Source organism: Protopterus annectens, chromosome 14.part0 (genome assembly GCF_019279795.1).
Source record: "Protopterus annectens isolate FY-2018-M chromosome 14.part0, PAN1.0, whole genome shotgun sequence".
Taxonomy (NCBI): domain Eukaryota; kingdom Metazoa; phylum Chordata; order Ceratodontiformes; family Protopteridae; genus Protopterus; species Protopterus annectens.
The window spans coordinates 832,691,930-832,705,562 of NC_056748.1; the positions used below are offsets into that span (position 1 = coordinate 832,691,930).

The window sequence follows — 13,633 nt, forward strand, 5'->3', positions numbered from 1 at the left end:
AACAAACATGTTCAATGTTTTTAAAAGTCAGTTTATGTAGTGGTGTGGACAACTTTGTTTATTGTATTTTTAACCCACCAATTATTCAATTAATTAGAGTACAAATGGTATCAATTATAAACGATGTGCTTATGGGTAGAATAATTCAGTTCTGAAGAAGTGTCTATTTTTAATGAGCGAGACGAAAGTGCTTAACTTTATATGTGGTTGGAGTAAAGTGTCTTCATAAGTACCTTGGTCGTTTATTTTCTGTGGAGTTATGGAGCTTATGGTGTGGATCCAGTAAATTGCTTGTTTGAGCTGGTTGTAAACTGAACAAATAAGGTGGTCAGTTGCTTTCATCCAGCCAATTCCAACCCTCACCAAGCAGTTATTGCCACAAAGTCTGTCTGCGTAATATTGTTTGACCTCCATAGCATTCCTCTCAACCCACAGACATTGGAAGTAAGAACAAAGGCCCTTGAAACATAGATATATTCATTTAAAATTCTGGACATCTAATCAGCATAATGTTTAAATATCATATAGGCTATAGCTGTTCTCGCTTTCAGTAGGAATGTGAGATGCTACTCATAAACAGATGTTTAAAAAGCAGAGTGACAGAATTATGGAAAAAGCACATTATCAAAAAGGCAGTGCAAAATCTGCAGACTTTAGAGAATTGTATAGCAAAACTCTACCACAGAAGGTCATTTATTTTTGCTTCAGAAAAAGGAAATGCAAGATGTGTAACTAACAACGCCATTCCTCAAACTGTGTAGCATTCCCCCGAGAGAACATCAAGTGGACTCGTGCACCTCCTCCTACAGCACTCGCTGGTCCTTGGGTGCATTTTCCTTTAGTAAGAAATATTGCTCTAAAATCAATAAATAAATGGGGGAAATGCTGCTACAAACATAGAGCTGTAGGCGATTGTGTAGTTCACCTGTGAGTGAGGCTGGCTATGATGTTAGGAGTGGAGTGGGATATAGGTGCTCCAGTCTTTTAAAGCATGAATGACTGTGTTCAGAGGTGTATCTGTGTATGTGTTTTGTCTGAGGAAGGTTGGCTTAGACCTGCAGTCCTGCTGTCTTTCAGCAGTAGTCATAACAGTCTAATAGCTGTGCACATGGCGGGGGGGGGGGTGAAAAGTGTCTAAGGGATAACTTTCTAGCCACTCCATATCTCTAAATTATTTTATATTTTGATGTATATGTACTGTGGTTATGCTGCAGAGCATTCAGTAATGGGAAGTTTATGGAATTTGCACTGCCAGTCTTTCCCACTTTTGATGATTTAGATCATTGTAGTTGAACAGCAGGTAATACATCTGTCTGGCTACATACTGACCTCTTGTCCTGTATCTGCTTGCAGTGGTGAAGTACCGAAGAGCAGATGAGGACAGCTTGATGGATAAAATATCTAAATTAAATATGCATTCCATCTTAAAGAAGTCCAGTCGAGTCAGCAGCCACATCAAACACCTAACTGGATTTTCACTGCAGGTAGGTACCTTTAAATGTATTACACCTAGCATGGGATTATAAGTCAGAACTGCTACAGGTAAAATAACCTATATCAAAATGTTTCAAGAAATGTCATTAAACTGTCCCATTTAACAAAACTAAGCCTCCAAATAATACCTTAGTAAGTTACAAAGCCATGAAATTAAAAGTCCATTTTTTTCTTTTGCATTTCAAGACTGTTAGAGTGAGTGGAGACCTGTGCATGTAGGATAGTCATGTCTTTTTGTGCTTAGGATGAAGAGCGCTTATATCGGTCTAAGTTGAGGGAGAGGTGGTCTTTTTTTTTATAAATGGTGAGAGCATGGTTATTGCTCTTATTTCTAGCACCATAGACTGGTACTTGGTATTTAGAACAGAGTAAAAACATGTTGTTTTGCTACTCAGTACTTGATGTCCTTCAAGAATGCAACTGCAGTCATAACATATGGGTTGTCCTGCCTCAGGCAGCCCTTGGTCGGCCGAATTCTTCAGTCTTTCTTGCCGCGCAGTGCCCGAAGCAGAAGCAGTTCACAAGTGCCGGTCGGTCAGCTCCTGTATTTTCAGTACGAAGTCATCTAAAAGCTAAGTACCCCATTGGGGAACATTTATTCTTGCCTCAGCCGATGTCAGAACAAATTGAGAAAGTTAATAATTGTTTGTCTTGTGGTAAACAAATACCTCATAAGGACTTCCATTCTCTCTGCCTTCCTTGCCTGGGCCCAGACCACGACGTCTCGGCCTGTGCTGCCTGTGCTTGCTTTAATAAGCGCACTCTCAGGCGCCGGGCAGAATTCGCCGAGGACTTTTTCGGTGAATCCTTTGCGTATATCATGCCATCGGATCTACCGACAACCCAATCTGCTAAAAAACGCAAGGACCGGGACCGACATCCTCGGCCCGCGTCCACTACTGATGCTACTCCCAAATCCTCTGCTAGCGCTCCGGTCTCCTCGGAAGTGGTAAATCAACCGCTCCAGGCTGACGACACAGCGTTAACACGACCTTCGGTCTCGGAGATCTCTCCGGTGCTGGTTGTGGATTTTCCTCCGGAAACCGAAGTTCTGGATCTACCCGACACCATTCCTGTGGACAAGGTAACGCCTGCACGTGGGGCTGCTAGGCCTCCTGTTTCCATGTCCATCAAGGCCTTTGCACGTGCTAAGGCCGCCAGTCAGGCCAAGGCCCATCCTAAACCTGCCCAGGCCCCTTCATCTGATAAGCAGATCATGTCTCTGGCTGCAGATCTTATTTCCCTTATCAGGGGGTCTCAGCCTCATCCGGACAGGGTTCTCAGCCACCTGCAGAAAAAGGCCTAGAACTGAGCAGGCGGACGACCTCTCGGATGAAGCCTCTGGGGATTCTGAGCATTCTGATGCCCAAGAAGAACCCTTCCAGGCCTACGAGGACTCTGATGCTGAGGAATCAATTCCCTCTGCCTCCCCTTCAGAGGATTTCTCTTTTGGTGAAGTCCTGCATTCCATGAGGGAACATTTTCAATGGCAGGGTCAGGAATTCTCTGACTCCAGGAAAAGGCTTGACTTTCCTCAAGCTTCCCAGCACAGACCCTTGGCTATCCCTCCAGTTATGGATGTTTTGGATGATGTTTACTCTGACTCCAGTGCCAACCCTGATTCTCTTCCTCCTGCTCCTGTCAAGCCGGACAGATATTACAGGGTCCCTGACACTCACAAGCACCTTTTAAGGCTCACTCTGTGGACCTAGAAACTATTTCACAGGGCCCCAAGGAGTAGCTTCCTCCTCTGCCAAAACCCACTGCCAGCTGACAGAGAAGCAAGGTCCCTGGAGAGATGGGGTAAAAAGTATATACCTCTACTACCTTAGCCATGAGGTCTCTTAACTGTCCTTTTCACATGTTTCAGTACCAAGATTTTCTCCTGGATGATTTACAGAAAAAGTTAGCCTCTCCTGAGCCTATTGATAAAAAGGCACTGCAGGATCATATTCATAACACTCAGCAGGTTAATAACCATTTTCTGCAGTGTGGTTATGATGCACTGGAAGCTTCATGTAGGGCAGCGATGACTGGGGCTGTAATACGTAGACATGCTTGGTTGAAGGATCAGTCTTTGCCTGACCATGTTAAAGTAAAGTTACTGGATGCACCTTTGGAAAAACAAAGCTTTTGGTGCTACTGCACAAGATGTATTGAAATCCATAGAGGAAAAAGCAAAGTCAGTACAGACAGTCAAGGATTTCCTTCAGGTTCAGCCACCCAGATTCAGCAGAAACTGGCCCTCCAAGAATTGGTCCTTCCCCGGCTCTGATAAGTTTCAAAGGGGAAAAAGCAGACGTGCCCGAGGTAGAGGGCAATACCGAGGATCTTACAGAGGACGCCAATGGCAACCTCTAAATCAAAGAAGTGGCGCAGACAATTCAGCTGCACCACAAGGACAATCACAATGACTTGACTTTCGTACCGCCTACAAAGGTTCAGAGAGAAGCACCTTTGGACGGAAAATTAGCCTTATTCTCACAAAACTGGCATATCTTAACCAAGGACAATTGGATTCTGGATTTGATAGACAAAGGCTACAGATTCCACTTCCACACATTACCAATAAAACAAGGCATGCCAAACCTGCTACATCATCAAAGGGCAGAGGCACTCACCCAAGTTTCCAAGCTATTAAGTATAAAAGCAATAGAAAGGGTTCCTCCTCAGGAACAAGGCCAGGGATTTTATTCAAGATTGTTCCTTGTTCCAAGAAAAGAAAACAAGTGGAGACCCATACTGGACTTGTCAACTCTAAACACTTTCCTCATTGTGCCAAAGTTCAAAATGCTGACGTTGCAGCAACTTCTTCCCATGTTGGGCAAGGGGTCTTGGCTGGTCACTCTGGACCTCAAGGAGGCATACCTGCATGTCCCAATCAGACAAAGCTGCAGAAGATACCTCAGATTTCTTGCAGGGACAGAGCATTATCAATTCTCAGCATTGCCGTTTGGCTTATCTACTGCGCCCAGAGTGTTCACGAAATGCCTGGCATCAGTAGTGGCACACTGCATACTGCAGGGGATTCAAATATACCCCTACTTGGACGACTGTCTCATACAAGCAGACAACAAACAAACCTTAAAAGGGAATGTGGACTATGTCATGCACCTACTGCAGGCCTTGGGATACACAGTCAACATTCAGAAGTCAAACTTACTACCATCCCAACAAATTATATTCCTAGGAGCCAAACTGGACACGGAAAAACAAATGGCCTACCTCACAGAGGAAAAACAGCAGCATTTACCAAAGTACTTCAAAGGCCTAGCACAGCTTTCCCAGATGACTGCAAGGAAAATCCTGCAGGCCCTGGGTTTCATGGCATCTTGCATCCTTCTGATACCTTTGGCAAGACTTCATTTGAGAAAGCTGCAATGGTATCTAAAAAAATTATGGTCTCAACACAACAACAGCCTAGAGGACATAATCCCACTTATTCCATGTCTGCAGAAGGAATTTCTATGGTGGGCTCAAGCCAGTCAACTTTCAACAGACCTCAAACAGACCAAATGATAACAACAGACGCCTCAGACCATGGATGGGGGGCGCACATGGAGGGCAGATGCATTCAAGGTCTTTGGACGCCAAAGGAAAGACATCTGCACATAAACCAAAGGGAGATGTTGGCAGTGATACATGCCATCGAGACTTTCGAAAAAACACTAAAACAGGGACATTCGCTAATAAGGACAGACAACACTACTGTCATGTGGTACATAAACAAGCAGGGAGGCACTCATTCTTACCCCCCCTGCAGACTAACAATGCTTCTGTGGGAAAAATCCCTGAGCCTGAGGATACATTTACAATCCCAGTTTGTACCAGGCAAGGACAATGTACTGGCGGACAATCTGAGCAGAGATTTCATGGATCCACACGAATGGATGCTGCACCCTCACATTTTCTCTCAACTGGCAAGGACATGGGGAAGACCGGACGTAGATCTTTTTGCTTCCCACTTAAATCATCACATGGAAAAGTTCTGCACAAGGACTCACCACCCTCTAGCTTGGAAAACGGATGCCCTCTCCTTCAGCTGGAATTCTCTAAAAATTTTTGCATTCCCTCCCCTGCCTCTGCTGACCAAGGTGATACTGAAGATCAAAGCAGAACAACCAACAGGCATCTTGATAGCTCCAGACTGGCCGAGGCAACACTGGTACCCATTGCTATTGACCATAACTCGGACCAAACCATGGCCTCTGACCCTATGGCCCCTGCTCCTAACTCAACACAATTACAGGACTGTACATCAAGACCTGAAAACATTGCATCTGACAGCCTGAAGGCTACCATGACTTCAGCACCAAACTCTCTATCCAAATCTGTTCAAGAGATCTTGCTGGAAGCACGCAGACCTTCCACCAGAAAAACCTATTCAGCCAAGTGGAAGAGATTCAGTATCTGGAATGCCAACAGGGGTCAGGACACAGCATTACTGAGTATACCTCAAATATTAGAATACTTGGCAGAGCTATTTCATACTGGACTCTCATACTCCTCAATAAAGATTCATGCCTCAGCAATCTCAGCAAAATACAACTGTGACCCTCCAGTGTTTTCGCATCCTCTACTAAGACAGTTTCTAAGAGGGATAAAGAATATCAAACCTCCCAGAAAACAGCCAGTACCTGCATGGGACCTCAACTACGTGTTGGAAAAACTAACTCTTCCTCCATTTGAGCCAGCAGCAACCTCAGAAATGCAATTTCTGTCATGGAAGACGGCCTTCTTATTGGCAGTCACCTCTGCAAGAAGAGTTTCGGAGATACAGGCACTCATGGCAGTGCCCCCCTTCCTCATTTTTCACCAAGACAGAGTCTCTCTAAGAACCAATCCTACATTCATGCCAAAAGTAATTTCCAGGGTGTGTCTAAATCAAGCTATTCATCTACCTGCATTCTTCCCCAATCCTCAAAATAAGGGGGAAAAACTACTGCATACTTTGAACATACACAGACAATTACGCTACTACTTGGACAGAAACTAAGGCCACCAGAAGGTCTGATCAGCTGTTTGTAGCCTATGCTGCTGGAGTACAAGGAAAGGCAATCTCCAAACAAACAATTTCAAAATGGATTGGACATTGCATCAGATTCTGCTACTCTTTCCATGGAAAAGGTGTGCCAGCCAATATCAGGCCACATTCTACCAGAGCTATAGCCACTTCCACAGATTTCCTAAGAGGAGTGGCAACAAAGGACATTTTAGAAGCTGCTACATGGAGCTCCTTGCATACATTTACCAAGCACTACACCCTGCCCTTATACTCCAGATCCCGAGCAGGCTTTGCTTCGGCAGTCCTGCAGGGGATTTTAGCTACACCATCCTTATCTTAGTTCCATCCACCCCCAGCTTGGCTATGGTACTCAACCCATATGTTATGACTGCAGTTGCATTCTTGAAGGACATAGTACAGTTTTGTACCTACCATAAATGTAGAAGTCCGATAGATATGCAACTGCAGTCGGATTTTCCCACCCTCCTACCCCTCTGTATTCTTCTTTTTGGGTCCCTACCCCTCTTCCCTTCAGCTGGGGGTATCTCCTATGGTGTATCTATTTATTACTGTTGTGCATGTTTTGGATTATTTTATCCATTTACCAAATTTAGCCTTCCTAGGAGGGCACCTGGCATCTGGGGCAAGAAACACTGAAGAAGATGGCGTCGGCCGATGCCTTTATACTCCAGCCGTTGTGACGTCGGAGAGGAGGTGACACCAGCCGACGCCGGACCCAGACTTTGGAATTCAGCCAACCGAGGGCTGCCTGAGGCAGGACAACCCATATGTTATGACTGCAGTTGCATATCTGTCGGACATCTACATTTATGGTAGGTACAAAACTGTACTTTTTCTGGAATATTTTGGCAAGTGATAACCTAACTGTTAGGGTGTTACATGCATTAGTGAATTCTTGCTATTTGCAGAAGTTGTCAACAACAGAAAGTGAAGGCAATCAAATAAGCTGGTTCATACAGCAGTGATGAGACAGTTAACAGCTATAAGCCCAGTGCAAGCCATATTTGCAACATGTGCTTATGGTTTGGCAAAGAGCTATAATGTGGTGCCAAAAATTAACTTTTTTTCGAAAATTGTGAGATAGTGGCAGATAGTCCTATTTTTCATGTTGCCATTTTATGAGTTTGTATTAATGGAAGACAGCTAGGTTTTCTTGTTGCCATTTTGAGTTTGTATTACTGGAATACAAAAAAGTCTTTCGGCTTTTCCCAGTTAGGGATCACCACAGTGGATCACCGGCCCGCTATTGATTGGCAGTGGATTTTTACGATGCTGAGTTGCAGCCCAGCACCCAACCATCACAGAAAGGCACACACTCACACACCTACCTGCATGTCTTTAAAGTTCAGTCAACTGCAGGGAGAACATGCAGACTCCGCACAGAAGGCGCTTCAGCCAAGAATCAAACTGAAGAACCTCTTGCTATGAGGTGACAATGCTTAACCGCTGCACCACCGTTGCTCATATGAATGGAAGACAACTTTTTAAAAAAGCTGTACGTACATTTCAAGGTGAAAAAATGCTTATTTTGCTCCTATAGCTGCTGTTTCTTCCTTCAAATGTGGTCACATCCTGGAAAAATGTAATGGTATGTGATATTAATTATAGCACAGCTTCCTCTGAACATCCCAGATATAGATTCCACCTCACAAACCTTTTCCTCAACAGTATAAACCTTTCTTTTCTTACATCCAGTGTGTTGAGTTAGGAATATGCAGACTAACCCCAAGTCTGAGTACCCCTGCCAATGGAGGAAACTAAACTCTCTTACAGCTGAACATTTATGTAATCTGTCAGTGGTTCAGACTTGTGTTTCCTGGTGGATTGCACAAATCGTGTACAGGTGTAGTACTGGTAAAAGTTAAATAATGCATTTGTAATGCTTATTTGGGGAAACAAAAATCTCTTCTTGCATCTATCAGATGTCCCATCTGCCATGTTAGTAGGGGACTGTGTGGACCAGAACAAAATAGTACCATACTATTGAAAACACCTGTTTGTGCAAACTACAAAACCCACAAGGCCTACGTTATAAAGCTGGAAGATAAGTTAGAGTGCAGAAAAATGTTTTTAATTTTGCCTTGTTTCCTCCACATATAAAATGTGGGACAGGGAGGCAGTTTCTTACTTAGCAATTACACACAACAGCAGATAGACTGGTAGTAATAGGTAATCAAGAGTGATGGCCTGTAGCCTGACCTCTGGCATGTTAACTTGGTCTTCGACTGTGCTACTAATAGGTTCATACTAGGCTATCTTCCCTAGGGCATTTATAAGCCTAGCCAGAGTGTGTTTGGCTTTCGCCACCCATTTTAAATTAATTTTGCTATGCCCTTTTTCGAGGTTAGTATACTGTGCCTCTGTCTAACAGTGACACAGAAGTGATACCCGGGGTAAACCTATGATCCCCCATCCACTCATCAAGATTCCTCTTGAAGAGAGTCAATGAGGGACTCTGGAATAAAATCCAAGTCCAGGTTAGGCAGAGTGAAGGGAGCCTCTGGGTTATGAATCTGTCCCTCCAGCATGTCCTATTTATTTCAGTGCTGAGGTTCAAATCTCTTGAGCGCGTAGCTCAATGGGATTTGGATTTTCTGAGGTGCAGCATGTCCATTAATTCCGGGTTGGACATGGCTTTATACGTCAGGCACAGATCGCCTCTGAGCAGGCGGTATGCCACTGAGTAGAACTGGAGTTTCTTTAACCGGGCAGCATATGGCATCTGTTTGAGCCCTTTGATCCTCTTGGTGAGGTACTTTTGGGGTCTTTCCAGTTGCTGCAGATGTCTGGTAAGGTACATCCCAAAAGGGGCATTGTACTCAATTATGGGCCTTATGAGGGATGAGTAAAGAGGCACGATGACCTCCCCTGATCTAGATATGAATCCCTTCATGATTAGGTGGGCTATATAAAATGTTTTTCTAACCACTTTGGCCACGTGGTTGTCAAATGAGAGATTGCTATCAACTTGGGTCCCCAGGTCCCTAATTACTTCTTCTGTACTTAATGGATTACCACCTATGTGGTCATTTGTGGGCACTTTGTTTTGCCAAAGGGATGACTATACACTTTTGGCGTTTAGCTTGAGGCCATGGCTCTGGCACCAGTTGTCTGTTTCTATGAGGCCCTTTTGGAGGATGCTTGTGTCGGCTGGAGAGTCGATTATAGCGCCCAGTTTGCAGTCATCTGCGAACTTGGTCAGCCACAGTCCTTCCGTGTTGGCCTGTACCTCCGAGAAATATATACCGAACAGGAGAGGTCCCAGGACTGAGCCTTGTGGGACGCCACTTGTAACTGGTTTGGAGTCTGACATGGCTCCAGCAATTCTAACCATGTCGGTTCTGTCCTTGAGCCAGTTTGCAACCCATCTAGTGACATAGGTGTTTATATTTAAGCTGGTGAGCTTATCTGTAATGCCAGAGTGAGGTATTGTATCGAGGTCCAGGTAGGCTGTGTGGACCACCTTCCCCTCGTCAGTGGGCCTTGGTGACTGTTTCAAAGAAATCGACCAGGTTTAAGAGGCAGGATCTGCCCTTAACAAAGCCGAACTGGGTAGGATCCAGTGTCTGTAGGTCCACAATATCTTTTTTTATGAGGTCCATGATGATCCTTTCCATAGCTTTGCTGACCAAGCTAGTCAGGCTTATGGGGCGATAGTTTCCAGGATCCGTTGAGGCACCAATTTTGTGGAGAGGGACCACTGTTGCTGTACGCCACTCTTTGGGTACATATCCTGTGGTAAGGCTGAGATTGAACAGTAGTTTTATGTTTGGGTTTAGCTCTTCTTGGAGTTCATATAGGACGCATCCCGGGACACCGTCTGGTCCCATTGATGCTATGTTTTTTTGCTTTGGAGAGGGCGGCTCTTAACTGAGCATCTGAGATGTCAGGGGGGCAGCACTCTGCTGGGATAGATATTTGCCCTTTTGGTGGGGAGGGGGGGAGAAGTTTGCACTGAACCTGTTAGCTAGGATGTTGGCAATGTCTGTGGGTTCGGTGTATTTTTTGTCATTTTGGACTAATTCTGAGCATATCTGGGAATTCCCACCCAGGTTCCTAACATAACTAAAGAAAGCCTTGTGATTATCCTTAGTGTCCTGTGCAATTTTTCTCTCGTAGCTGGCCTTAGACGATTTTATGAGTGCCCGTAGTTTTTTGCTAACACTGATCAGAGATGCCTTCCCTTTTTGGGATTTTGCTCTATCATGTAGTAGCTTCCTCCTTCTATTGTATAGTTTGTTTATGGCAGAGGTCCACCAGACAGGACGTCTGCCTTTGGAGGATTGGGTCTTGGTTTTATTTGGGATTGCATGATCCATGCATTCCTGAAGGTATTCATAGAATGCGTTTATAAAGGATTCTGCGGTCTGGGCCATATTTTCCACAGGCCCGGGGGCTTTGAAGGATTCCACCTCGGTTTAGAGGAGTGTGAAATTTGCTTTAGAGAAGTTTTTCACTGTGGTTTTCTGGGCAGGGGGTGGAGTCGGGATGTGAATATCCAGTGAGATTAGTTTATGGTCTGATCTTACCAGTAAGGGATACACTTCTGGTCTGGAGCATAGAGTCCCCATGTTGGTGATGATCAGGTCCAGTATGTTTTCCCCTCTTGTGGGAGTGGTAACAAGTTGTTCCATAGCATTTGAGTTTATAAATTCTAGGAACCTTTGAGCTAGGGTGTTGGAGCTAGAGTAATGCTCCCAGTCTATGTTTGGGTAGTTGAAGTCGCCCAATATAATGGTGTTTGGAGAGACCTTCATATTTTCCAGTGTTCTCAGGAAGGCCGAGTGGGGTTCCTGGGTTTGGGAGGGTGGTCTGTAGCAGGCTATAAACTGGAAGGCAGTTTTACCCACTGTTAGTTGCACATGGATAGTCTCAGATGCTTCGTGCTGTGCCACCAACCTGGAGGTGTGGGTATCTTTGACGAATATTGATACTCCCCTTCCTTGCATGAATGATAAACTAATGACTTGGGCACTTGATGACTAGCTGGGGAGAAAGAATTCATGTTGGTAACACCAGCTTTCCTTTCTCTCTGGAAGAGCGTAGAATTTCCTGCCATAGTGGATATTGGATGGTATTGAAGAGTTGGAGTAGATGGCTTATGATCACATGCGTGGAATCATGCATGTGACGAGTATGAGGCATTGGTGCATGCTCCATCCCTTATTAGGGTCACTTCTTCCCTTTCCCAAGCTGGTGTAGTCCTGTTCCTCTCCCTTGCCCCTTAGTAAACTGGAAAGGGGACTGAAGACTATTGTTGGAGGGAGTCAAAACCAGTACAGTGATCAGGGGCTGCAGTAATGTACTGATGCGTAGTGTCTACCACTAAACATGTTCAGGACAAAGGCAGCCATTTCATACCCTCACAATTCTCTGCTTCATTCAATAATGAGCGATGTGTATTCCAGTATACATCTCAGGAGCTTGTGCAGCCTGAATGTAAGCCACATAGTTTGTTTCCTAGAGTGCGGTTTAATATGGTTTATATGCATTACATTAGATGTTGCACAACAAAACCCTTGTAGTTGCATCATAGACAACTGGTTTAAAAGTACACATCTCTTCATTTGAAAGCTGACTTTAGCCTTCCACAAACCCTGCTAAAACTTAACCTGTACGGAAGCAGTCATACATACATGAGTTCAACTACGCTGTAGCTCCAGTAAGAGACATAGTTAACATGCATTCAGCAGCACTAACGCACCACAATTTAATTTTACTGTGGGCCTACCTCAGTGCTGCCAGTCTGGAAACTAGAAAACCGAGAACAGTAAAAGTAATGTCAAGCTTTTTGCCTCCTAAGAATTTTAAATCCTGTTGGAGTGATGTGCTTAACTTCTTCACCAGAGTATGCATTTGCTAGTGTTTCCCCCACCTCTTGTGAACTCTGTATAGCAGTTTTCATCTCTTTTATTTTTGGTGAGATATCATACAGACCAGACACTGAAAGTTACTACGTGGCCAGCAGCTAGTTTCATTTTGTTCCATGTATAAACAGTAAGGTACTCTGCTTCATTTTTGTCAGTATAGGAAACAGAAACATGCCCTGGTGCAGTGATCTGATGGCCTTCTGCTGTCCTGTTCTGCAGGAATCAGGATGTTATAGATACAGCTTCAATGAGCACAGTGCCGGGTATCTTCATCTTATCCATGCAACTTTCCCAGGTGAGCAGGGCAGCAGAGTATTTAACCAAATGTCCATTTAGGAGAGTTTTTAATAACTTAGTTTCTTGCAAACTAGACCTCCACAACTGTCATGTAGGGGATTGCTCTGGTTTTTACTTACTGTAATCAACCCCCCACACTTCTGCAAAGGTGCCCCATTCTCCAGCTGAAATGCTTGACATTTTGCTGGATTACAAAGTGTAGATTTGGTACGTTTAATTACTTAGGTGAATTGTTTGAATCAAATCCATTTTGCTTGGAATTTCATTTTTCTGATTGGCTAGTTATATTTAGTGTTATTTTACTATTTTTTTTCTTTTAAATTAATTTTGTATTGATCAGTTTTATCTCTAGGGATTAATTTAAGGTAGACAGTGTTTTGTGGGGTTGTGCGCATTTTATTATGCAAAGTTGTGTGTTTGGTTTTGAGTGAGTGAAAGTGCAGACTGTTTTACTGCACTTTTTATTTTTAATTAAGTTTAGATTGTGTGATTTAGGTAAGCTGTTTTGGGGGTTGTCTGTCTTTGCTTTGCATGTGGATTGTTTTTAGCACATAGCATTAAGTATTCTATTTGGGAGAATTTTAATAGCTTTGATGGTGCACCAAAAGGATGTAAATAAACTTTTGAAGAAACACCAAGAGTGTAGATAAACACAGAATAACTAGACAGTGTACCAGGTACATGTTAGAATTCCCTTTGTCTGGGGACTATTGTTAGGATAAGCATGTATGTGGGCATTAAGGTGTGGATGTGCAGACATGTTACTGGTGATCGTTAAGAGTGAAAGAACTCTGTTAAACTCTACTTAGTACTTGATGTACATTTTTGGTGTTAGTTGTTGGCTTTCCAAGACCACAGTAATTTAGTTTCTGTTTGAGAACTTGCCATTGGATTGGCTAAATATCTCCAGCAGTATGATTTCCTAGCTCAGAAGTGGGAGCTGAAT

The 13,633-nt window shown here is 43.9% G+C and overlaps 1 protein-coding gene across 8 annotated transcripts in view; it reads left to right on the forward strand.

Annotated features, from left to right (window-relative positions):
• Nucleotides 1–13,633, forward strand: part of LOC122789279 (dynamin binding protein) — a 1,317,438-nt gene that overhangs the window by 1,134,474 nt on the left and 169,331 nt on the right. For all 8 annotated transcript variants that reach the window (XM_044056581.1, XM_044056587.1, XM_044056586.1 and 5 more), the window contains one exon: nt 1,354–1,484. In XM_044056581.1, coding sequence (XP_043912516.1) covers nt 1,354–1,484 — 131 coding nt within the window. The remainder of the gene's footprint in view (nt 1–1,353; nt 1,485–13,633) is intronic.